Raw genomic sequence first — 25,163 nt, forward strand, 5'->3', positions numbered from 1 at the left:
TAGAGCAAGCAGTTCAACCTGCCCACACAAAACAAAAAGCAGAAGGGTGAACAAACATGATACCACTGATTGAACCAGGAGTTAAATACACCTGTTTCCTTAGCCATTTCTTGAGGTCAATGGAATAAAGTTTGCTTATATTTCAAATGAACATATCAGCATCATTTGCCATATTTACTCAGAAAACTGAACTCTGCTAGTCTCAGACAGTGAATTTCTGAGGAACACTGTCAAAATCATCAAAATCAAATCTCTGTCTCTCCCTTCCAACCTGCATAAGCAAGTAATCACAAATTAAATTAGTGAAAAATACAGTTGTTCTATTAAGCAGTTAGCAAAAGAGGACTTTGACATAGTTTTACCTTTCCTAGGTACATAGGATCACATGACATAAGTTCATCCATAGAAGTCAACTTTTTCGACACCACCATCAATCTGCAATAGAAAAACATACATCATTGTAGTTTTTAGATATCCTTTCATAGCAATTGATAGCACAGTAACAATAAAAGCAGGATTCACATATTGTTGGTTCTTTAAAACATATGTACACAGAGAGATAGAGATGTCAAGATTAAAGTAAATCTAATAGAGAACCCTACCCTACTATCAATAAGTCATGCAAAGTAAAATTTCCCACCTATTTATGTACAACATCTACTAAATTTCAATTTCACCCTCCCTTACTCACTTGTATTTTAGAAACACCTCCCTTGTGTAGGCACAATTGGTGCAGATATCCAAATTGCTGGATGGAAATTGGCATTCTTTTGTGCATATCATCCATCATTAGTACCATGTGCAAAAGTTCAAATTCATTCCAACTTTATTTGGAGTTTGAGATTAAGTGTAAATTCTCAAAAAGCCAATCAGTAGCTATAGCCACCACATTGGACAGAAAAATGACAGTCTAATTACAAGTAAAATGTAGAATATCCATGTCCAATGACCGAAGTAACAGAAGTCTCACCTCTTAATTGATGAATCGATGTGTTCAATCATTCCACATGTTTTATACTGCTCAGGATCCTCCAGAAATCTAACCATACCATCCTTCTGATTGATCGTTGCATATATCTCGCCATCTTCAATCTATAACCAAAAGTGAAACATCAACATTTCAAGGTTCAAAGTTGAAGACTTACACAATCTAGTAGATTAAAAAGCAGGATACCATCTGAAGCACATGCATTTCCGCCTGTTTGGGGCCTCTTAGCTGGACAGTGTTAGCAATATCTTGGAGGGAGAGAGTTAGGTACGTTTGAGTTAACCGCTGAATATTGCGCTTATACATAGAAGACACTACTTGCATCACTAATCCAAGATTATTATCCTGAAAGTAATGAAAAGATTATTATAACTTTCACAAAAGATGGACTAACATGGGAGTTTGGGAGTGGAGAGAGAGGATAAAAGAGCTTTCACTTTGCACCCATGCTTTCATCTTAGCTGCTAGAAGATCAGGAAATGCATTAGATTGACCTCAAGAAAACTTACGCTTTCAAACTTTTCCTTGTTTGTTTGAACGAATGTTTCAAGTTCAGAGATTCTTCCAGTGCCATAACTGTTTGACAACTCCAGGTAGGGCTGCTCAAAAAGAAATAAATAAGTAGTTTATGTTATATTCCACACATAAGGACCACACATGACACAGAATTATCCTTGATGAGGCGTCTCCAAAATCTCCTCCCAATTTGGATTCATTTTATATTAGAAAATATTGTTGGGATTTCACTTTTCAGAAGCTTCCAGCTGGTCACCTTATTTCTTCGCTGAGTACACTAAACAGTGACTTTTCCAATACATCAAGTTTTATTGTATTAAATCACCAAATGGTGCCACAACATGTGTAGTAATGTACACAAAGTACTCATGATCTCCTATCAAGCAAGCCATATATCTATACACGAAAATGCGTTCTTTCTTTCACTTCTATTAGATATTGATCTAATTCTTGTTTCATTATCATTTATGTAGTTTTATGCCTAGCCTACTAATACAAAATATGCAATGCTTATATTTTGAAACAACACTTGAATCAGTACAAGATTTCTAACATCAACAATGTAACGCCAACTGTGCATACTTAACTGAGCTTGCATTGTCACCAATTCATTTGAGGGAAAATAATTCCTTTCATTTTGCTTTGGGTGAAACAGTCAGTGCTACTTGGAATCAATGTTTGCACAGTTGAAATAATTACCTGAGAGAAATTCTTCAAGTTCCTTTGAGCCACAGAAGAAGTGTACTTGGGAAAACTGGTAGAGAACTGCCATCAGAAGCAAACCTCAATTTCATCAGGAGAATGAAAATCAGCAAGAATAAACTTACATGACCTGTCATATTCATTTTTACTTTGTGCATATTTGTTGTTGTGGGGGGGGGGGGGGCTTACATCTCTGCTCAAAGTGCATATTTACAAGCCAAAATCATTTAAAAAGTTGACACTTTGTGGCTCAAACTAAACGAGTCCATCGGTGATAATATCATATATAATGTAAAATAAGAAGGTTATACAGCAGTGCAAGCTCAAGCCCCAGAAAAGACTCACATAAATCTCACAAACTGTTTGTCCAACAGAAACGTCACAACAAGATAGTGTGCTGCTTAGGAGAATTGACTAAATATTATCACCAAAAGTATGTAAAAAATGGTGGCAAAACACACCTGCCCAAGATGAATCAGTGAAACCAAAATGTACTTTTTGTAAGCTTCAACTGCTATTGCATTTAGAGTAGACATAGGTGCCGTCACAACCTAGAAGCATAACAGATAGAATCAGCACAAACTAACAGATATAGATAATATACACTGTAGTAACTTGCAAATAGGGATAACAAAACCAAATACCAATAAAGGAAACATGGAATGAGAACACAGTAACATACATTGTGCAAGAGTTCCAATGCTTTGCGGAACTGCTTTTGTCCAATGCAAACCATTCCCCTGTTATTACGTGCAAATTATAAGACATGTCAACAAGTATAAGACACAAATCCAGAAAAATCCAAAGAGCGATAGAAAGATTATACATCAGTGGCTTTTAATTAAGAAAATATTGAATTACTCAATCTCATTCTAAATTGGTGCATCACTTGTGATTCACATTGCTGTTAAGAACTCTGTCTTTAGGTTGGAGAACTAAACAGTATCAAAAGTAAAAAAGGCAGATGTGATAATTGTATACCAATACCATAGGTTTTTGAACAAAATTAATTCTTTCACCAGATAACTATAAAAGCAAATATAATATTCATAGGCGAGCAAAGTATCTCCTATTTCCTGTAAAAATTAGAAAACGCACTGCTAGGAAAGCATGATTCAATGAATTATGTCTTGAACTATCCTATGTCCACAAAAAATATTCCAATTTTTTTTTAAAAAGTCACTAAGAGAAATTTTAGCAAGGAATGAAGCAAGGGCATGAAACCACCACAACTGAAATAACTTCAAAGCGGAAAGTCTGAAACAACTAACCCGTAGTAACAATAGAGAAAAAACTCCCGTGGCTGATCACACTCATATATGTCATCCTCCAGCACAGAGAAGCCAGTTTTATAGCACTTTGCCAATATACAAAGAAGAAGAAAATCGGCATGCAATGTTGTTAATTGCTCAGAGGAGGATTGCAGTTTACGAATAGCAGTCAGCATTGGAGCCACACCACGAATTGGAGTTTCCAGTCCGAAAATATGATCCTTAAACTTTTTACAAACAGAAATGACTGCAACCACAAATTGCAGACATGCCTCAATATAAGTTAGACCAGAAACAGGAGTATTCACAAAAGCTATTCCAGAAATCAGAGAAAATTACACTTATTGGGCGCCAATTGGATTTGCTCTGCAGAACATGAATTGATAAATCTAGCGACAGAAACAAGCAGTTCACTAACATGCTCCTTTGCAACTGGGAATGAGATGCATGCCTCCCTGTTAGTTAACAAACACAACCATATGAGTAATACAGACTAGACAGAGTACAAAGACAACGCCCACTTGTTACACAAATACTGGTCTTTTATTCTGTGGATGGTTCAATTCTGCATTATTTTTATAGATTATGTAAATCAATCAATCAACTATGCCTCAATCCCACATGTATTGGTATTGACCATAACAATCCTCTTTGTCAATTAGACTCGTATGTAATCTTTCTTTTCTTTTTTCATAATCACCGTAGTTCAACCGGTACCAATACCGTGTGTCCAACAAAGTTAGGGCAGATGGGAAAAAAGCACCTGGTGCTTTTTGCCTGCGCTTGAACGTCGTGGGCACCAGACCCTAGGGTGTTTTTAATCAATATATATGTATAATCTATCAATGGCTAATTTAAACAAATAATCTTGAGAATAGAAACCCTAGGTTTAGGTTATAAATAAAGAGATAGGAATAAGAGAAAAGGAACTTACAGAATATAGAGAAAGCCGAGGGAGTGAATAGAAGGATCGAGTTCAGCGAGAGAAGAAAGCAAGCGAGAGAAGTCGGAATGGAGTAGCTCTTCCGATTGTTTGAGAAAGTTGTGAAGCTGAGTTATGTCTGATGAATTGCTCGATAGCCCTTGAATTTGAGCAACCACTGATTCCATCGAATTCATGTTCAGATTCATCTCTTTTGCCCAACGGATCAATCAACACACAGAATGAGCAGATTCACGTCTCCGATATAAGTTAAGGGCTGAGGCTTCCACTGGGTCTCTAACAAAAATAAAAAAGAAAAAATTGCACTTCTTTTGTGTCGAGTTTTATTTCTCTTACATATATAATAATTTTTTTTTTTGATATTTATAAGACCCTGTTTGGATTGAGTTTTGATCTATTTTTACATTATTTTAGTTTTAAATTAAGGATTATAAATATTTTTTTAAAAAAAATTATTCAAACACTTTATAAGTACTTAAAAACTATTTTAATTTAACGGAAAAGGGTCAAAATTGCCCCCGAACTATATGAAATAGACCATTTATACCCTTCGTTACATTTTGGGATCAAAAATGCCCCTGCTGTTATCCTAAGAGACCACAAATACCCTCAAGAGTTAACACCCCAAATTTTTGTTGACGTGGCAAGCCACGTGGGACTAATCCTTCCACTTAAGCATTGCCAACTAGGATTCACTACAAAAGAACTAGACCTTTAGTGGCAACAACAGTCGCCACAAAAGCCAGAAAATCGTCACTAAAAGTTTTAAACATTAAATTCTAATTTTGTGTTTTTTCTTCATTGTTTTTAAAAAACCAAATATGATATCGATTAAGTAGGAGTTTGAAGACACTATATGTTTTATTTTTATGTCATACGTAAATGTATAAATGTACAATGATGCATTATATATATATATAGTAGGAGATTTGAATCGAGAAGTAATTTTGATTATTTTTCGTAATAATATTGGATGTTTTTAATATGGATATTGCAAGTTATTTATTTTAGAAAATTAGGTCACAATCGAAAATTAATTATCATATTTTTTTGTTGAAAAAATAGGTTTTACTAGCGAATGGTTGTTGGAGCCTTAGTCGCCTCTAAAAATCACTCATAACCTTTAGTGGCAATATTTTGGGATTTTATGGCGACTTTGTCGCCACTAAAAGTCAAGTTCTTTTGTAGTGAATCTTAGTTGGCAATGCTTAGGTGGAGGGATTAGTCCCATGTGGCTTGCCACGTCACTAAAAAATTGGGGTGTTAACTCTTGAGGGTATTTGTGGTCTCCTGGGATAACTGCGGGGGTATTTTTTATCCCAAAATGTAATGGAGGGTATAAGTGGTCTATTTCGCATAATTCAGGGGCATTTTGTACCCTCTTCCGTTAATTTAAAAATATTAAAAAATAAGCTAATTCAAATAAATTCTAACTTTCAAAAGAATGCTATTTCATTAACTAATCTATATATATTTTGATGTATGTGATATGTGATATAGTTTGAGCTTATACAAAAGTTAATAATTTGTGACAGGGCGGATATACATAAAAATTACAAAGTTTGAGTCATTTACTTAGAAACAAATTATCGTAAAATAAGTTATTCCATCGTGTATTTGAGAGAACTTATCCCATCACATATAAAATGGTGAAATAAGTTATTCCAAACTTGACAACCAAACAATACACCGAAATTTTGTCCTTAGACTATTTTTTCATTCTATACTATTTATTTTTATCCCTCACACCGAACAACCTCTTTGTGTCCTAACATGTCATATTTTTTACGTGATAAAGCTTTTTAAAACTCATGACTATACATGTAATGTTGCTCATTGTTGATTAAAATGCCTATGAATTGACAACTTTTGTAGAGCAAATCGTCAACATTTTTCTATAACCACCTCCAAATATATATTTGGTATACAATTTTCTCATGAAGCAACTTTTCGTCATTTTTGTGTATTGATCTAAAGAAAATTAGAGTAATAGCTTTTCACCAGTACTAGTTAACCAAAACATTGACAATAAATTCAACTAATTCCTGATAACTTTGCATTCATAAACTAAAAAAGTTGGTAGACATAATAGTTAACAATAACCTAACTTCCCCTCATGTTAAGGAGGAAGAGCAATGGTTGATTCACAACAACCTCTCTCTCTCTGTTTCTTCCTCTTTTTAACATCATCCTAGCAGAGAGAATAGCTGCTCCTCCCTCCTCCACTCTATATACCAAACATGCACAAAAGCATATATGCATGTTGTTTGCTTCATCTACTACTACTCTAAGATAAGGCATATATGTCATGTGATTGTTTCCTATGCTACTATTTACCAACACTGCTCTCTATTTGAACATAATTATAGATTCAAGACTTTGAGCCAAGGCCGTCGGCTTCAAAGGTCTGCTTTAGTCTTGGGAGTTCTTGCAAAAGAATGTCACTATAGGCATCATCCTGCAGCACATCTATCCAGCCTCCCGATTTCAGAACCTGCATGAAAATTAAAAGCATTGTAAATAATTCACAATGTATCTATGTGCATATTACATTGGATCTACATAAACACAGACAAATGCATAGAATGAATTTATGACGCATGTGTATTTGTCCGTCCATTATAAGCAATGTTTATAGGCCAAGAATACAGGCATTTAACAACAATAGAACCAAGGTAATTCCTGTTTAAGCACCACGTATAGAGCACAGAGTGGATGCTTGCCAGAAGGGAAACAAGGGACAAAAACTCTTGTTGCAACCGCTCTTTAATATATGTATCAAATAATTCCATTCATCCACAAGTTCAATTTGGCAGACCTAAAATTACCAGAAAGACGAAAGGAACCTAGAAACAATACCAGTATCTCGTAGAACACCCTTGCACTGTCTCTCTTTGTTTTCCCCTTCATAAGCAAGGACAAGTTAACAACTTCTACCTCCTCCTTCCCCTTCCGAGCAAGAAAGTTTTCAAGTAGAAATTTTGCAACCTTTCTGCATGCAAGAAAGCAACAAATTGGATCACCACCAAAAACAGAAGAAATGAATTTTCAGCAAGTTTCCAAGAGTCATAACCAAAAGATGCCATAGATATGGGGAAGAGGGATTGCAAAAATTGGGAATGAGATCCCTTATTCATCATACCTTGTTCTTAGGGAAAATTTGCCTGCAACCAAGACAAAAAGCTTATGAGAATGGCAATCCAACTGAAATAATATTTCACCACTAAAATCACTCCCCTACCCCCTAAAGCACAGTACTGTCTTACATTTTTCTGAGGTATCCCCTTCAAATGAATTTATCTCCTGACAAAAGAGGGCATTTGTAACAGTTAGCACTTATAGCACTTATTAGCATTACAATAACAGATATAGACAACATAATTCTTTTATTTCCCAAAAAAAGTTAATAATCATCACAATACACTTCCATAGCTGAAAGCAATTTCCTTTACTTATGACGGCAATCAGACTAGTCAATCATGTCATACCTCATCCATCAAATTCATTTCAAATTCTACATCCTCCATGGAAAGTGCTCCTTTCTCTGTGCTTTCAGTTGAACTTGCTGGTTCTATGTGTGATCTAGAAGTTCCTTGCGTATCATGAAATCTCAACGAGCTTGAGCCAGTGACAGGCGTTGCAGGAGCAATAGGTGTTTGTTCTCCATCATATCTGAGTGTATTATGAGATTCAGGTACACCCACATGCAGAGATGCCGCAGGAGCATTAGGTATTTGTTCTCCACATCTTAGGGTACCAGGAGATTCAGGTAAGTACTCATGCAGAGATGCAGCAAGAGCAATAGGTATTTGTTCTCCAGATCTGAGTTTATATGGAGAGTCTGGCATGTCCTCACGCAGAGGAACTTCTACTGTTTCTGCAGGCCCATGCCTTGCTGATCTAATTTTGCTAATTGCAGATATAATATCAATCGAAAGACTACCTGCATTGCCACAGTTGGTTATTTAAATTTCCTAAAACATGGAAATGGTAGTGGCAGTGTTTGAACGTTTTACTCACAAGGAATAAGAGGCTCCTCAAAACTCTGAGGAAGTGAGGAAATTTTATGTACTTTCCATGCAAAATAACTGGAATGAGGGGCTTTCCTTCTCTTGCAAACTAAGTCATTTGCATCACCAATCCAGTGCTTGAATACCCTGCATGTTTGGATTTGACACATCAATCTCTTCTGACTATGCAATGAACTTAACTGCACTAACTAAAGAAGGTTACAACAAGAAGATCCTGCATACGGATATCTTAGTGCAATGGATCTTGAATGGTTGAAAAAAGACAAGAAGGATCGTACTCATTTGGGATCACAATAGACTCATCAAATATGCACTTCCGCTTCCTTGAAATACGAGTTCGCTCCTTCTTAGCTGGGGTGTGAACAGATATGAAATCCGGTGAAGTAGATCCTGAATTAGAAGAAAGTGATGTTGGTTAAAAAAACAAGCAGTTTAAAACATGATTTGCTTGGGTTTCTGAAGGGACAAATTAGATTGTATCCAACAAGCAGAAAAAATGAGAAGGGGCACACATGCTCCTTATTTATTTCTAGGTGAAGGTGGAAAGGAGGGGTGGCGGGTGTAGCTTATTCCTTTTCCAGTAAGATTCAGCTGTTCAACTTAAATGATAGTGAAAGAACAAGGTAATCCAGATAAGGATTGACCATAATCACCTGAGATCTTGGTCTCTGGGGATACATCAATACAGAGGGACACTGATCGATCAACTTTAGTCCGATCCTTCCCTTTTCTAGAGGAAGATGCTTCAACATTTTTCTTTTGCTCAAAACCACAATGCTTTTCCACAAGAGATGATTCACCAAGGCCTGCTGGTCCTTCATCATCTACATTCACTCCTACATCAGGGGGTTTGAAGAGCTCAAGAGTAGGCTGATGATTTTTCTCAGATTGTTGATCAGTGTTGATTTCCGGTGTAGCTTCTGTGATAATCATCGGTTCTGCATGCTCTTCCAAAGATGACCTCTTTTCATAAAGATGCTCCTCATTTACTAAGTTCCCAGCATTAGACTCTTTCATCTGCTCATCATCAGTCTGGTGATCAGCTTTCCTATCAGAGATCATCTGAATTTCAATGTCACCAAAGGTCATAGGTTCAAAGCGCTCTTCCAAGGAGAATCTAGTCTCATTAAGGTTCCACAGAGCTTCCACATGGCCTGACCCAACTGATGGGCGGAAGTCAAAATCTTTGTCCATCAGGTGAGGTGAATATATGCTATAACCATGAAAAGTTAAATTCTTAGCACTAGCACTACATCTATTTAAAGAGGTGTAGGATCAGTGCATACTCTCTAACTGGAGTGTGATTTGTGGACTTTGACTCCGAATGAGAGACATCTTCCTCGTACTGAAAAAAGCAGCTTATATGTCATGTATGCAAGAATATCCATAGAAAACAAAGGTTGAACTTTTTCATGCAGCAGTACCAGATTGAGAGATAGAGAGAGAAAGAGACAGAACGCCCCCCACCCCACCCCAACACCCACACAAAATGAAAGTAGTAGTTAAAGAGAAATTCCAACCAACCATGCCATCATCAGGAAAAAGACTAATGAAGGTGATTGCTTAGGGCTCTAAGCTAATTCTTATTCAAGTATCATCAGAAATTTGAACAGCTTGATCAATCAAATTACTTCTTCAAATTAAACACAGCACCTCTAAAACTGTCCAGTACTTGTTCAAAGAAAAGCAGTTATGTGAACCCATGATGTATCTTGACAAGTACAAATTCCACTAACCAGTTTGCAGATAATAATTTAAAATCAATCAACTGATTCAATAATATGTGCTACACCAATCCTAAGGTTCTAATAACATATAGCAAAGAGTTTAACATAAACTACGAGATATTCAGGGAACAGTAGTATATCTTGCTAAGCAGTGATAGTGATATTTAGTGAGCACAAAGCAGAAAGTGAGCTAAGCTGCCTTCTTTTGTTGGAAAAGTTCCACAGGCCGAGACATGCTGTTAAAAGACCAAAGAAATGATAATACTTCATAAAATGACTACCTTGCAAGATAAGCCAAAAACCATTTGCTCATTTTCCTGAGCATCTGAAACGGAAAGCAGAAGGTCTCTTTTAAAAAAATAAGAGACATAAAGCAGAAAAATTAAAACCAAGTAACCATGAATAAAAATACACAAAGATGTACTGTACCTGAAAGCATGATTTCTTCACGGGATGCCACATGACTACTTCAAAACAGTTTGTTGCAAACCAAGATTGAAATGATTAACGCCAAACCAACAATCAGAAAAAACATAAAGAGAAAGAAAATGAAAATATACAAATTAACATGGGACACCACGTCATTCATGGAAAGTATTTATTTCACCTGTTTGCGTCTTGATCCTCCAAGACTTCCAGATCAAAAGTATCCAGTTCAAATTTCTTTGGTCGGGTGATAAAGTGGGCAGGAGCATGCATACCCCCAATCCTTACAGCTGATAGTTTACTAGTTGGTCTCTTGCGAGTTGAAAAATTACCAAGGTTAACAAGAACATTATTACAGTCATTGAAAAGATATTCCACTTTTTTCGAATATATTCTAACCACACCCAGGAGCAGGTGACCTAAAATTCTGTATGTGACCACAGGAGCTTCATCCAGCAGAATTTTCTCTGAGCAAAGAAAAAAAGCAGTCAAGCAAATGTAAATCACTCCAGAAATGATTAAAACTTCTAAATACTACTTTTACGTGTGTTGTGCTGCAATTAAAAAACAGAATCAAATCAAGAATCTGAATTAAAAAAGATCCAAGGCAATGAGCACATTCATTACATACGTACACAGCAATCCATAAACATGTGAACTGAAATCAAGATTACAAACAACATGTCCGATGTAATTCCACAAGTGGGATCTAGGAAATATGGTGCGTACGCATCCTTACCCCTACCTTATGGAGGCAGAGAGGTGTTTCCGATAACCCCGCCAGAAAACAGTTACCCAAATCATCCAAGGAATTCACAGAGACAACAATTAACACCACCTATAATCACCCAAGTTTGCAGCAAACGTTCACAATCCAACATAAAGCTAGAAACCATTTTCTGTGGCTTGGAAGACATGCTTATTTCCATGTACTTATATTTTACACCATGTCTTGTGAAATCCGTGTTATAACTATAGCATTTGTTACAGCTAACACAGTAGAAGTTGCAAACTAGGTGAAATTTCCAAAAAAGCTGTCAGTCACACTAGAACCTATTTCACCTTCATGGTCAAAACCCCGATTCAATTCTGTGATTAAATCACATTCTTCCCTTCATTAGTTTACCCACAACGTCCAACAAGAGCGTGAGCATCCCACTATTCTTTCTTCTCGTGGGGGCATTCTACGGGCAAAGAAGACTCCTATAAGTGGTAGTACCTAGTTGGGGCTTTGTGGTAAAATTCTTTGTTGAGAGAGGTCTCCACTGACACAACGACTTTCCGATGTGATTGACAAGCAGTGGGTTACAAAAAATCGAATCACAAAATGTATGGTTTTAACACTCAATTTTAGAACAACAACTGTCCAGCCATCCAACTAAATGTGAAAATAGTTGATGTAGGGTGACATCTAACACAATGGAGACAAAAGGTAACTACTAGCTGCAATTTGGGACAAAAATAAACTATATGAACTGTGCATTCGACAGCTATATCAAGAAATCCGGCAAACTCATGGAGGCAGTACGTACAACTAAGTCAAGAGAACACTAAATTCCAATAAATGACACTGTGGTTAAAATAGAAATCAGGGTTCTCTAAAGAAACCTGCAGTGTTAATCTATCACTTTGTCTTAATGTATGAAGAAAAGAATGAATACAAATAGAAACAGGTTAGGAGAAAAGGGTTTACAGGAAAAGAAGAAGACAAAACACCATCTTGTAATAACTGAAAAGGGGCAAAGGGAAAAGGGAAAAAAGTCAATAGGAAAACGCACCGACAGAAGAAGCGATGTTGGTCTGCTGAACTTGCTCTTTCTTGAGACGTTTATGACAATGAGCAGCAATCCAGATGGTGCCTAAAGGCCCTTTCTTTGAAAGAAGTAACTGTGAATAAAACATGTTCTTTCTCTCTTTACCTATCTTTGTTTTTCTAAAAGAGAGAGACAAAAATGCCTCACTCTACTTTAAACTTTTTCTATGTATGATGAGATGAATCAAAGTGTAGGCTCTGGATTTTACAGAACTCATTCATTCAGAGGAAGAAGATAAATGGGAACAAGGATTGTCAAACAAGTCTCACAATTTTATTTTATTTTATTTAGAAATGTGTTTCCCCGTTTTTGGAATGTACGACCAAATAAACCCTATTTGACGATAATGACCAAATTATTTACTAGTAACTTTCTATTGAGAGCTCTTTAGGCATACTTGGAAACTACTTGTGAAATGAATAAAAATTTTCATGCTTCTGTTAATATTACTAAGTATTTAGAATGGTGTTACTGTTGATATAGCATTTTTCATATATGTAAAAAAAAATAGCGTATTAATTAATTCATTTATAGCGACTTGTCCAGAACTCATATATGACGACAAGCAATCAAGATTTTGAGACTAAACACACAAATTAGCCTGTTCTATCATTCAATTAAAAATTGATCCTAGGAAAATTTTTTTAAGAGAAAAGGGAAGGATAAACTTGTAAAAGTGACATTATTAATTTTTATTAATTCAAATAAGTTGTACGTAGTACTATATTCTTTTTCTTTTTTCCCAGTCGATTTATTTGCAGTAAAATTTACTTTCTTCAAAAGACACGTTTCTTCTTATCAATTTTATATATATGGGGTTTCTTACAAACGGTAACTTTTTATGTACGGGGGGCTCTTGCTTGCCAGCTCAGTAACTTTGACTGCAATACGTGTCACTTCGACACACCCCTTATCACCCACGGCCACCGTCAATTCCTACTTCTTTTCCACAATCATATTCATTAACCATTTTTTTTAATAGAACAAAGAGTTAATCTTATAATTTGGTTAATGTAATTTTACTCTATTATTTTATAGTGCATACGGTATCTTCCACGACAAGAAAAGACTATTTATATCGTTAATTAAATTTAATTTTAAATATTTTATTTTGTCTCGAATTTGGGATTCTATTTTATCTTAATTCACATGTTTAATAAATTAATCTGAAATTATAATGTTAAAATAATTTAGTCCTCATATCCTACGAATTTGGATATAATTTTAATTCAATATAAACTAAAAATCATTATTTTACTTCAAATATTTCTTATTGCGAATTTGGATATAGTTTTGATTGAAAATAAACTAAAAATCATTATTTTACTTCAAAATTTCTTAGCATATTCATCATTTTTTTCTATTTCAAGTTTAAAGTTGAAATAATGAATCAGATCGTAAAAAAGGTAAATCTTCAAATATTTTTCTATAAAAGCACAATGTAGTCTCTATTATATACATATGTATTTGCCTGATTTGATCATAATATCTTTGGTATCTATTTGTTTGACTAATTTAAATTACGGTGAGTAGGGTTATAAACTTAATAACATATTATCATAAGCTTTTCTATTCTAACCTAAACTTGTAACTAAAATAGAAAATTTTAAATTATTCCATCACACCATTTAAATCTGACTATGAAAGTGTTCCATTCTCCAACCCTGTAAATTTAATAAATGAATATTATCTCTAGATTATCTTGAACGAATCAATATCACAAATAATAATATCTGAAGTATCAAATGAAATACTATATGTACAACAACAAATGTAAGCCTCGTTATTTGATAATACAGGAAACATACATAAATTTCCCAGGATTAGTCCAAACAAACAACTAAACAGTGAATTAGAGGAGGTGTTCCATTGTCTAGTCTAGGAATAAAAGAAAACATAACTGTTGCAAAGGATCCTGTTGACAGCCATATATGTGTCCTCCCAAGAATTGAGAATTCACTTGTTAAAGATCCTGAATAACTACAAACAAATCCTGTCAACAAAACTTAGATCATATTCTAAAGGCCTATAAACACAACAAACCTCGAGTACAAAATACACATAAAATGCATTTTGCCTAAAAGCTATTCTACCAATATTTCCGATTAGTTTAGTCTATACAGTTGTACACTAGGCACAGGAGATGTCTACTGACTCAATAAGATTCCTCAAGAGGAGAGGAAGCAAATTTCCCTAGCATCCATTGAGACAACTTTGTAAAAAAACATAATAGGAACACTGCTATCTTCACCTAGCAATAACTGAAAACCATTACTTTTGGCTCAACGGACTTGAAATCTAAATGCTAAAATAAAATCTCCACCAGAGACGTTGCCTCTGGCTAATTATCTATTAGTTTCTGCAATTTTCTCTTCAAAGCCTTATTGAAACCATCTTCTGACAGTGACAACATCTGGTTCAGTAACAACCTTACACCTTTATCAGTCATAATGGCAAACCTTGGCTTGATTCTCTCTTCTAAACTATAACCAAAATACTGAGGAAACTTCACCAGTTCTGCTCTTGGATAACCCATGGTCAAAAAGAACTCCCACTTTAATACCAACTTAGCCAAGCTAAAAGTATATAGAGCACCGTATCTTGACACCATTGTGGCAATTTCCGTCATACTGAACCCCTTATCCTTGAAGAACTCGGTGGCAGGCTTAATGTTAGCCTCAATGCTAAGACCAAAGGTTTGAGGACATCGGTAGAGAAGAACTCCAACATCAACCCCCATTGAGCGGAAGTACTCAGTTGCAGGCCTTAGCTTGTCCTCTACGCTGTAACTTATGATGTTTGGACATCTGGTTAGAACCTTGCTCACACACTCAGCAGATAGACCCATTTCATAAAGAAAGTCCACTGTTGCTCTCAATTTAGGTCTACTGTAAGTGAGAAGTGCAGGAAAACGGTAGATTACTTTAGCCCATTGTTCTTTATCAACGCCCAGTTCTTCCAAAAATGTCATTGTTGGAATTAAATTATCTGAGAGACTAATTCCACATAGTTGAGGCCTTTTGCTGAGAATTATTGGGATCTGTGATCTTGGCACTCCAAGATCAAGGAGAAACTCAACTACTGGTTTGATTTTTCCCTCAAGACTATAGTAGGCAAAAGCAGGAAACTTTCGTGTGATTACTCTAATCCTTTCAATGTCCATGCCCAGTTCAACAAGGTATAAAATATGTGGGGGAAGCTTTCCAGTGGGTCCAATATCAGTCACTCGTGCCAGAGCCTTCAGTTTCTTGGAGTCGAGAACAGCACTAGGAGGTGAAGCTGGTGTGACAGGAATAGGTACTTTTTCAACAGTTTCTTCTATTTTCTCCACAACAGGTGGGTTTGGAAAGCTCTCCACAACGTCCACCAAAATGCTTCCATATTCCTCGTGGAGGGCCTCAAGGTATGGGATGAGAGCATCCCTAATCTCAAGAGTTGTTAGTTCTCGTCCTGCAAATTAAAGGAAATTCACAATTTACAGATGAAGATAAACAGAAAACAGCACAGTGAATATGCTCATGCACATTCTGCAAATTCACAGATGTACAAGCAGAGAAAGAGGGGGAAACAACAGGAAATCAATCTGCTTAAACCAGACCTACGAGGTAGCGAGACTTATGAACAGAATGCAGCCGAGAGACAAGGTGATCGATAAAAGACTCTGATCTGTTGATAGCTCTTGCTGCAAGAGCATTGCTTAAACCCTGTTTCTTCAGAAACAAGGTCAAGACAGCCTTCGCCTCTTCCTTTTCAGCAGCTACAAGGGTTGGGGGGACCAACCTTAAGCTAAAAGATCCATCTACCTCAGATTCAGCTGTCAATCAAAGATAATGTACAAATATTATGGCAAAACCAATAGCAGCACAGCTAGGAGGATACACAGTGCTGGAAAGTCTACTGGAGGTAACAAAATTCATATTCCAGAATTGAGAAACTTACAATACTTCGCTGCGCAAAAGAAAACCTTCTGAGGTAACGACAATACAATCCTGAAGAAAGTTTAACTAATTATTTAACCCCGACTTAAAGAGAAGACGATATTTACTACAAAACCGCGAATTACAACAAGAAGAAGATATCCAGTGTGATCCCACAAGTGGGGGGTCTGGGGAGGGTGGGGTGTCAGCTGTACGCAACCTTACCCTATCTGGAGTGAGGTAGGGAGGTTGTTTCTGATAAACCCTCGGCTCAAGAAAAACATTTGCAAAAACAGCTTTGACAAATACAAGTAAAAACTAAAGTGAAAATATTGTAGAAAAAAACAGGAATTACAAGTCTACAAAAGTATAATCACATCCTATGCTAGTGCAGCGGAAAATAAGTGATGCCTAATCAACTTCTTTTATTCATATAGTTAGGAAAAAGAGGAGGCATATTTAGAGCTCTTATTCTGCACAAGTGGTATTATAATGCATATTATATTACACAACCACCGAATGTTTAGGTCTAACTTCAAGGAGATATTGCCAGGGAATAGTCATATGTATCACTAACAAACAATTTAGAACAACTAGCCTCAATCTCAAGCAAGTTTGTGGTCGGCTTTATGAATCCTTGTCCATATCGATCCATTTAAGTTCATCTCAGTACAATATTACTAAAGATCAGTTTCTCCGGCACTAGAAGTTCCCTACAGGCTACATTCCTAAAAATATATAGATCTCTAACAAGGCTAAAAGTTTCTTAGCATTGACCTAAAGTAAATATACTAACTTGGTTCAAATTTAATCTCAACTAATTAGTATTGCCTATATGTATCTCTAACAAGGCTAAACGTTTCTTAGCATTAACCTAAAGTGAATTCGGCACAGGTCAGACTAAGCCAGTGGTGTTATCACGTTCAAATTGGAAGTGGTCTCATAGGTAACAGGTTATAGCACCTAAACATCAATATCATACAGACCCACAAAGAAAAACCATTAAAAGACTGGAAATTTGTGATGTGAGTCGAAGATAACGTTACCGATAAAGGGGTACTCGGGATGTTCTTGAAAGAAAGGCAAGCTTTACGTTTGGGATTCGTAGTTGCATAAAAGATATCATTTTTAAGCTGTTCAGTGGTGTTGTTACTGTGAAAACTAGTGTGAAGCATTGATTAAACAAAGAAGGTGAAGTAAAAAATGGAGTTGGAAATTGGGTATGTAGGTGGTGTATTTGAAGATTTTTGGGGAGGAGGCTTTTGGACCGCAGATGTTGTTTGTTCTCTAGTGCCAAACACAATCTTTGAACCAGCAATAAGATGTTTAATTTTGAGCCCTCATGGAAAGTCACGTGCACTATGTAGTACTGTATGAAATAAAATATTTATCAAGAGTAGGGTGGGTGTTCGGTTCTTTGATTTTTGGTTTTAGAGAAGTGTGAACCATGTACCAAATCAAACTAATTCAGTTCGATTTTTTCTATTTTGGTTTGGATTAGTTCGGTATTTTAAAATTGATTTTTTGGTGCGAATGAAAAATAAAATAAGGACAAAATCAAAGTATAAGATACTTAAAATTTAAAAGTATGTTAAGGAATGATGTGTCTCGCCATGTTATTGTGTTAACTAGGGGTGTTAATGGTACGGTTGGTCGGTTTTTAAAAAATTATACCATCCCAATTTTCGGTTATTTTATAATATATAGCCAAAATTAGATTTTTTTAAAACCATCCCAATCATATCGATTTCTCTTCGGTATCAGTACGGTTCAATTAATTTTCGAATTTTTTTACTTTTAAAATATCACCTCAAAATATACTATTATTAAAATATTTCTTTTGCAAATATGTTCTTGAAGAAACACTTTAATTCTTCACCAAGAAGACAAAAATGTAAAACTTTATTGCTACATTTTTTCATCTTAAATATTTAATAGGAGTGTCTGCATAGGTTTTGTGTATTGTTTGATAGAGTATTTATTACCGTATCTTTTAATTTTAAACCTAGTTAAGTATAAGTTAATTAATAAGCAAAGACCCAAAGTTGTCTAGTCACTAAAGGCCTATGACCTAAGTTATATTTATATTTGAAAAATGTTATAAAACACACACACACACACACACATTTTTGTCTTCACCAAGAAGACAAAAATGTAAAACTTTATTGCTACATTTTTTCATCTTAAATATTTAATAGGAGTGTCTGCATAGGTTTTGTGTATTGTTTGATAGAGTATTTATTACCGTATCTTTTAATTTTAAACCTAGTTAAGTATAAGTTAATTAATAAGCAAAGACCCAAAGTTGTCTAGTCACTAAAGGCCTATGACCTAAGTTATATTTATATTTGAAAAATGTTATAAAACACACACACACACACACACATATATATATTAAATTTAACATATTGTTAATATACAAAATATATTTATTCGATTCGGTTCGAGAATTTTTTGGTTTTTTTCATAAATTATAATAACCATCCCAATTGTTCGGGACGATTATACACTTAAATCAAAGTCTATAATTTTATTAAAACAACAACATAAATCGGTTCGGTTAGGTTCGGTTGGTTTTTCATATTCTTTTGACACCCCTAGTGTTAACTAAAAGACTATATTTATCTTTGTTAAGAACATTGTGCCTCCAACTACTTTTCGAGGAAAACAAGGATAAAGATGGGTTCCTTTACATAACATACATTGATAAAAATATGTTTTGGTGCCTTTTGAGAACTAATATTTGAAGTTAACTATTGAATTGTAATAGTTGAAGTTAACTATTGAATTGTGCATTTGTTACTACTTTGATTTGTTCATGAATGATTTAATTGTTAGTTGATTTTTTATTTTTAGTTAAGAGAATATATATATATATATATATATATATATATATATATATATATATATATTTTTAAAAAAATATTTTTTAATAAAAGTTTGGTTTTTCGGTGCACCGAAGTTCTAAGACCCTTACACCAAACATCGAGTCGAAGAATCGAAGTTTTGAAAAAATAAAACTGACGCCGAACCAAAAAACCGAATTAGTTCGTTTCGATTTGATTTTTTGGTTTTCTGGTATTTATGCCCACCCCTACTAGGGAGTGTTTGGTAATAAGAAAAAATATCTCTTTGATGGGTAAGAAGAAATATTTTTATATAATCTGAACAAATACAAATGAAATGTTACTTGTGAACTAAGTTTTCATAAGAGTTATTTTTCTCGATATTAGATAACTTGTTTTCCACAAGTTCATCCCTGTATAGAGTCTTCGTCAAATGTAAAATGTAGTAGCGTGTTCTCGACAAACATAATTTCATCAATCATCATCTTGCGTTTACCCTGTCATTCCACTAGTTAAATAGAGAAAATTGTAGAGACTGAACTACTCTGTTGTTGAACAAGTGAACCTCCTAGTATAAGTTTGTACAACATTTATGGAAGAAGAGGATTCGATCTGCATTATCTCAACAAACTGAAGATTGAAAGAAGAAAAGTAAAACCCAACTCATGATGATGAAGCTGGGTAGCAGTAAAAGCTTTGATCTTCTCAACCTTTCCTTTTCTCGTTAAAATGACATTTACAAACGAAGTACTACAAGACGAAGTACTACAGATGCTAAGAGATACTCTACATAAGTAAGAATTCATCTAACAATATGACAAAATGAAAGTAGTAAAGCTAATAACTATACATCTAAACTCTTGTGCTTATCACTGAGGAATATCTCTACTAGCGAAAAATAGCTTCTCTTGTCACAAGCTTTATCCCCCTCACCCAAAGCGCTGCCATCTCAGAACCACCCTCACACACAAAGTGCACTTCCTTGTTCTTGGCTGTGATCACCCTAAAGATTCCAGGAAGCTCAGCATCCCCTTTCCTTTGCCTCGTCTTTTGAAACCTCAAACTTGGTCCCACTTCTGCCTCTTGGCATACCACATTACGCCTGCTCGATTTTCCCCAACGCAATATTCCAGCAGCTTCAACCATTGTAAGAACTTTCATATGTGGAGACCCTTTACCTCCCTTTATGTGCTTCTTCACCTGAGCACCAGTTAAGACCAACTTCCTAGCAAGTTCATCCAGTATCACCCGCTCTGCCTCATTTTTCTGCATCTTTCTAGCAAGCGATAGTGCAGTTTCACCCATTGCGTTCTTCATATCACAACGTGCTCCACAGGAGATCAAGAATTCACATGTGCGGCCATGTCCTTCCCTTGCTGCCAGCATGAGTGGGGTATAACCATCCCCATTTGACATGTTTATGTCGTAGCCCCTGGTTGTCAACAGCTTAACTGCATCCAAGTCACCACATCGAGCTGCACAATGCAGTGCATAGAAACCTGCAGCATTTCTACTACCCTGTTCAAGAGCAAAGTCGAGCAGAACCTTTTCAAATCGATCACGATTTGGATTTAGCACACAGAGGGTAACAGCAGTCTCCCCAGACTTGTTTTGCAGCTTGACATTAGCCCCAGCGTAAACAAGCAACCTGAAGCCCTCGACATGACCCTCTGCAGCTGTGATCATTACAGCAGAGAAACCTTGGTCATCTTGGCTATCCAGATCAATCTCTCCTCGTCCAACTAGCGCCTTCAGGGACAAAAGGTCCCTGGATTGAGCCACAAACAGTAATGGTGAAAAGACAGATGTGTTGCTCGACTTGGGAACCTTTCCGCTCTGGATGACTTCCAGAACTGCACCCTGAAAACTGAGCTTCCATCGATTGGACGCAGCAATGGAGATTGCAGATTCACCAGCTACATTAACCAAACCAAAATCAGCACCTGCTCTAGTCAATACTTTGAGGCAGTCTTCACTCTTGAATCTTGCAGAGATCATTAAAGCTGTATCTCCTGTGTCCGTTCTTGCATCCAGATCACAGCCAAAGTCAATCAAACATTTAAGAACGCTTGAGAACCCACGTCGGGCTGCCATGTGTATAGGACGAAACTCAATGTTCCGGGTGGTTTTAACTGGAGATTCCACATAAGCACCGCATTTCAAAAGCACCGAAACTGCTCCTGCATTACCACAAAGAATAGCATGATGGAGAAGAGTTCTTCCACTGTGAGATGTGCAGGAATCAAGCCGCTGGAGGAGCATTTGCAAAATAGTGCCAGTTGCTTCAAAATACTCCACAGCACACCAAGTAATGGCATAGGGATCTGCTAACCCAGCACCTACTCGAAATTCTTCACCTGAAGCTGCATCCCAGGACCAGGCTCCAAGTTGCACTGGTCCATCAGTTTTTGCACCAGCCTTGAGAATCCAAAAAGGTAAGGGGAAAGCCTAATTAGTCAATTGCTGATTAAAACTAAAAATGGTTCAATATTCAGCTTTTAACAAGGATAAATTCGAGAAGGATGCTTCATTAATTGCTGAGTGTGTAATTGAAAGAAGTCAAGTGTTTCACTTGAGAAGCATTTAATTGATAACTAGTGATCCATTTTGAGTTTATTACCTCAAGCAACAGACGAACTACAGAGACTTGCCTACTGACAATAGCAGCCACAAGTGCTGTGCAGTCAACATTTGTATGCAGAGAAGGTTTACTTGATTGGAGCAGCACGCGATTTGTAGCATCCACGGTCACTCCAAGCTGCCACCAAGAAAGCAGCAATTTATCAAGATGTTAATAACAAATCACATTTTGGCCATGGTTGCTCCAAAAAGGATACAAGATAAACACACAACGAGCAATAAAGGCAAAGTAAAACAGCAAACGCTAAAAAGGGTATGTATACATCAATATCGTTCCCACCTATAGGTATATCGAGCAGCAAAAAATAAAAGAACCCACTTGAATTTGCAAATTAAAGGCAAAATAGTATAAAAGGGCATCAGCAAGGAGAGTAATGTAAAAAATGTGACTCTAGCTTTTCTCTAATCGTAAATGTTTCATAGGTTTAACTTTTGTTGGAAACATCTGAGCTAACGTTAGCAGTGATATCCTGCAGAAAAGTAGTATCTTAATCCTTAAATAGCTAGCTTAATTTTTCACCTTAAGGAGAGTGTCCACCACATTTACGTATCCCCGGCAGCATGCAGTGAAGAAAGCATGTATAGCAATACGAGGTCGAATCAGGTCTGATCCCATGAGCACCTCCACAATTCTTGCATGCCCATGACAGCTGGCCTCCAACAGAGCTTCCTCACAAGCCTGCTGAGATGACCCAGCTTTAACTAACATCTCCAAGATCTCAAGGTGTCCCTCCCTCACAGCTGACGTGGTTGGGAATCCCCTGAAAAGTTTATGGTTTACATCGGCTCCAGTGCTCTGCAATTTTTTAAAAAAATGTAACTATATTACTCTATAAGTTACTCAAAATGCATAGTTTCATTTGATGAGATAAAGAAGAAAGCAAAACTCCACAGAATGAAACATAGAATCCTCACAGTTTACAAGGAATTTTATTCTGCAGGCAAAACCAAGAACTAAAAAGACAAAGAAGATATAAGCCAACAGATATATGATCTGCAATTGGTCAGTTGTGCCTGGAGCTGACCATAGGATAAAATCTATGTTGTTCGGTTTTAGGACTAGTAGCTTGCACACTCTTATATCCATGAATTGAAAATGGCCCAGTGGAAAAGCAGTGTAAGGACCTATTTCTGCCCGTGAATAAGCAGCTGAATAGTTATACTTATTCCAACATTCTCCCTAATACACCGGACAAATATGATTTAAAATGTTCGTTTGATTAAACATCCACTTATAAGGTGTTTTGAATTTTTCACATTTAAGACCGACTGTGAATTATCATTGTTATAGACTTATAGTCCAGCAACGCATAAAGCATAATGTTCATGTTTTTTCAGAAGAAACCATACTAGACATTTCAAGTTTCAAGTGACTTCAGCAAAGGCCTTCTCACCCTATAGTCTAATTTGATCTGTCATGCTCTAATGCAACAAAAAGGTTTACAAAGATTAAAAATTTAATTCAAAATATGAACAACGAAATAGACCTTTAACAAATGCCCCATAGTAGTAATTAATTAAAGCAAGTTTCTTTGTAGGGAAAAACTAGAGTAAGATTTTTTTCCTCCAAATATTCGTAAAATAACACCTATACTGCTGTTTGCTAACCGAAAACTAGTCAATTTTAAAACACAAGTTGCAGTGACAATAGGTAAAAACAAGTATGGGGGAGAAAGTGACATTTTTCTTAAAATTGAGAACAATAGCTGAGAATAACGTTAGATGGGTAAATCAAGTACTGAGAAAATAGGTGACAATTTTTTTTTTAAAAAAATCAAGTAAAATAGGTTACTTTTTTCTTGATAGGTAAAAAATTCAAACAAGGATGACGATAGAAACAGAAGACGGTCAAAAGTACAAAAGAAAAAAAGACTAGGACCAAAAAGTTATCAAATGCAAAAATAACAAAGGAAAATTGTATAAGGAGAAAAAGTCGACATTAACTACGAGCGTTTTCAGCTACTTTTACAGTACGATAACGACACACTGACCGGAACCGGAAAGATTTAGGTCTTATCCAGTAAAATTCAAAATTCAAATTTCTTAGGACAGACAGACGATGCAAAACGTCAAGTTAAAGGCTCAACAAACTTTGAATTTTTACCGGAGCATTAATTAGAGCATATCATCATAAATTCATAATAGCTAGTCAAAGGACTCACTACATTTAATATAATCAGAAATACAGATGGAGAAGTTCCGGCTGAATACAAAGATGCTACACGAACTAATAGTCAATGATCCAAAAGCACAAGCTTTCTCTTGCGTGAAGAAAAAAAATCAAAATCAATTCGAATCAAGTAGGCAAAACACTTGAACCATAAAAAAAATAATTACTAGTACTAATTGGAATTGCAAAGTTGAGGAAAATTATTACCAGTAGTTTTCTCACTAGAGCAACATTTCCATTATGAGCGGCGAGGAACAACGCCGTAACGTCGGTTTTGAACTCCTCGTAAATTATCCTAACTTCGTTCGGCAACTCGTCATGAGTCACGACCTCTGCCTTTCGAACCTTTAAACACACATCGCCGACGAAATTAACGTCTACGAACGGATCGGCGATACATTCAAGAGCCAATGTCAGATCGTTTGAATGTGACGCTTCAAGAAGACGACGGGAAACTTCAGCCTCGTAGTTCACCGGAAAGACCTGTTTGCCGGCGAGGAAACCAACTCCGGCACCAGAATGGCCGAACACTATCATTTTCCGACGAAGGCGCAACCAGAAGTTACTTACTTGTTTATCCTCTGTGTGTTTTAACGTGCATCAGCTACAGACAAAGTAGGTGTGCTGCAAGGAAGAAGCAGAGAGCAGTAAAAAGGAATGGAGCAGTGTGAGCTTTATTTTTTTTTTGTGTAATAGACACGAAAATCGAGAGAGAGGAAACTTGAAAGAAGTGAGCGCCAGAGTTAAGAAGAGTGAGAGAGGGTTGAGGAGGCAGCGTTATATTGGGCCTCACTTCACTCTTTCACCACAGTTAAAACATGGATCTTTTTCTTGCTGACCCACAACCCAACTAGTAGTAATTTAACATATATTTGATTGGATAGGATGTTACTTTTAAGTTATAATACTAAGAAATTTTCAAATGATAGATAAAAAAATTCAGGGAAAAAGTCTAAGTTGGCTCATCTACATACCAAATTGCTTTAATTTCATTATTAATTTTCGATCCTCTTTGACATTACCAAAAACTCTAACGTGAAATGAGTAAATTTTACGTGTTAAAATTGCATCTTTTAAAAAAAAGATTTAGATTTACATTTTATGTTCGATTGTGATTTAAAACTAAGTTAATTGAATGAAAAGAACGAGATAATTAGCTAACAATGAAGGTA

At 36.0% G+C, this 25,163-nt stretch overlaps 4 protein-coding genes across 7 annotated transcripts; all 4 read right to left on the reverse strand.

Annotated features, from left to right (window-relative positions):
* Positions 1 to 47: 47 nt before the first annotated feature.
* Positions 48 to 4,723, reverse strand: LOC125810745 (COP9 signalosome complex subunit 3). Its single transcript, XM_049490227.1, has 11 exons — positions 4,412 to 4,723; positions 3,817 to 3,932; positions 3,478 to 3,724; positions 2,889 to 2,946; positions 2,668 to 2,757; positions 2,204 to 2,269; positions 1,498 to 1,587; positions 1,175 to 1,333; positions 971 to 1,092; positions 363 to 435; positions 48 to 271 (listed from the first exon to the last, which is right to left on the reverse strand). The coding sequence occupies exons 1-11, from the start codon at positions 4,606 to 4,608 to the stop codon at positions 203 to 205; spliced, it is 1,287 nt and encodes a 428-aa protein (XP_049346184.1). The 5' UTR covers positions 4,609 to 4,723; the 3' UTR covers positions 48 to 202.
* Positions 4,724 to 6,453: 1,730 nt separating this feature from the next.
* Positions 6,454 to 12,616, reverse strand: LOC125811143 (sister chromatid cohesion 1 protein 2). 4 transcript variants are annotated; one of them, XM_049490640.1, is made up of 13 exons: positions 12,383 to 12,616; positions 10,786 to 11,071; positions 10,608 to 10,645; positions 10,460 to 10,503; positions 9,738 to 9,796; positions 9,105 to 9,664; positions 8,730 to 8,841; positions 8,441 to 8,577; positions 7,909 to 8,363; positions 7,687 to 7,723; positions 7,563 to 7,584; positions 7,280 to 7,412; positions 6,454 to 6,914 (listed from the first exon to the last, which is right to left on the reverse strand). In XM_049490640.1, exons 1-13 carry the CDS (start codon positions 12,504 to 12,506, stop codon positions 6,792 to 6,794), a joined length of 2,130 nt encoding a protein of 709 aa, XP_049346597.1. In that variant the 5' UTR covers positions 12,507 to 12,616; the 3' UTR covers positions 6,454 to 6,791. The 4 variants fall into 4 exon arrangements, with proteins under 4 accessions (XP_049346597.1, XP_049346598.1, XP_049346600.1 ...); XM_049490641.1 differs by having other exon boundaries at positions 6,721 to 6,914; positions 10,608 to 10,642; XM_049490643.1 differs by having other exon boundaries at positions 6,721 to 6,914; positions 9,105 to 9,614; positions 10,608 to 10,642; positions 12,383 to 12,572.
* A 1,875-nt stretch (positions 12,617 to 14,491) lies between these two features.
* Positions 14,492 to 17,611, reverse strand: LOC125810938 (transcription termination factor MTERF5, chloroplastic). The gene is made up of 4 exons (XM_049490444.1): positions 17,382 to 17,611; positions 16,358 to 16,407; positions 16,017 to 16,232; positions 14,492 to 15,868 (listed from the first exon to the last, which is right to left on the reverse strand). Exons 1-4 carry the CDS (start codon positions 17,459 to 17,461, stop codon positions 14,760 to 14,762), a joined length of 1,455 nt encoding a protein of 484 aa, XP_049346401.1. The 5' UTR covers positions 17,462 to 17,611; the 3' UTR covers positions 14,492 to 14,759.
* Positions 17,612 to 19,907: 2,296 nt separating this feature from the next.
* LOC125811105 (uncharacterized) lies at positions 19,908 to 24,577 on the reverse strand. Its single transcript, XM_049490598.1, has 4 exons — positions 24,199 to 24,577; positions 22,342 to 22,617; positions 21,802 to 21,939; positions 19,908 to 21,599 (listed from the first exon to the last, which is right to left on the reverse strand). The coding sequence occupies exons 1-4, from the start codon at positions 24,526 to 24,528 to the stop codon at positions 20,070 to 20,072; spliced, it is 2,274 nt and encodes a 757-aa protein (XP_049346555.1). The 5' UTR covers positions 24,529 to 24,577; the 3' UTR covers positions 19,908 to 20,069.
* Between the last annotated feature and the right edge of the window lie 586 nt (positions 24,578 to 25,163).

Source organism: Solanum verrucosum, unplaced genomic scaffold (assembly GCF_900185275.1).
Source record: "Solanum verrucosum unplaced genomic scaffold, falcon-dt-bn FXZP01000032.1, whole genome shotgun sequence".
In the NCBI taxonomy this organism is placed as follows: domain Eukaryota; kingdom Viridiplantae; phylum Streptophyta; class Magnoliopsida; order Solanales; family Solanaceae; genus Solanum; species Solanum verrucosum.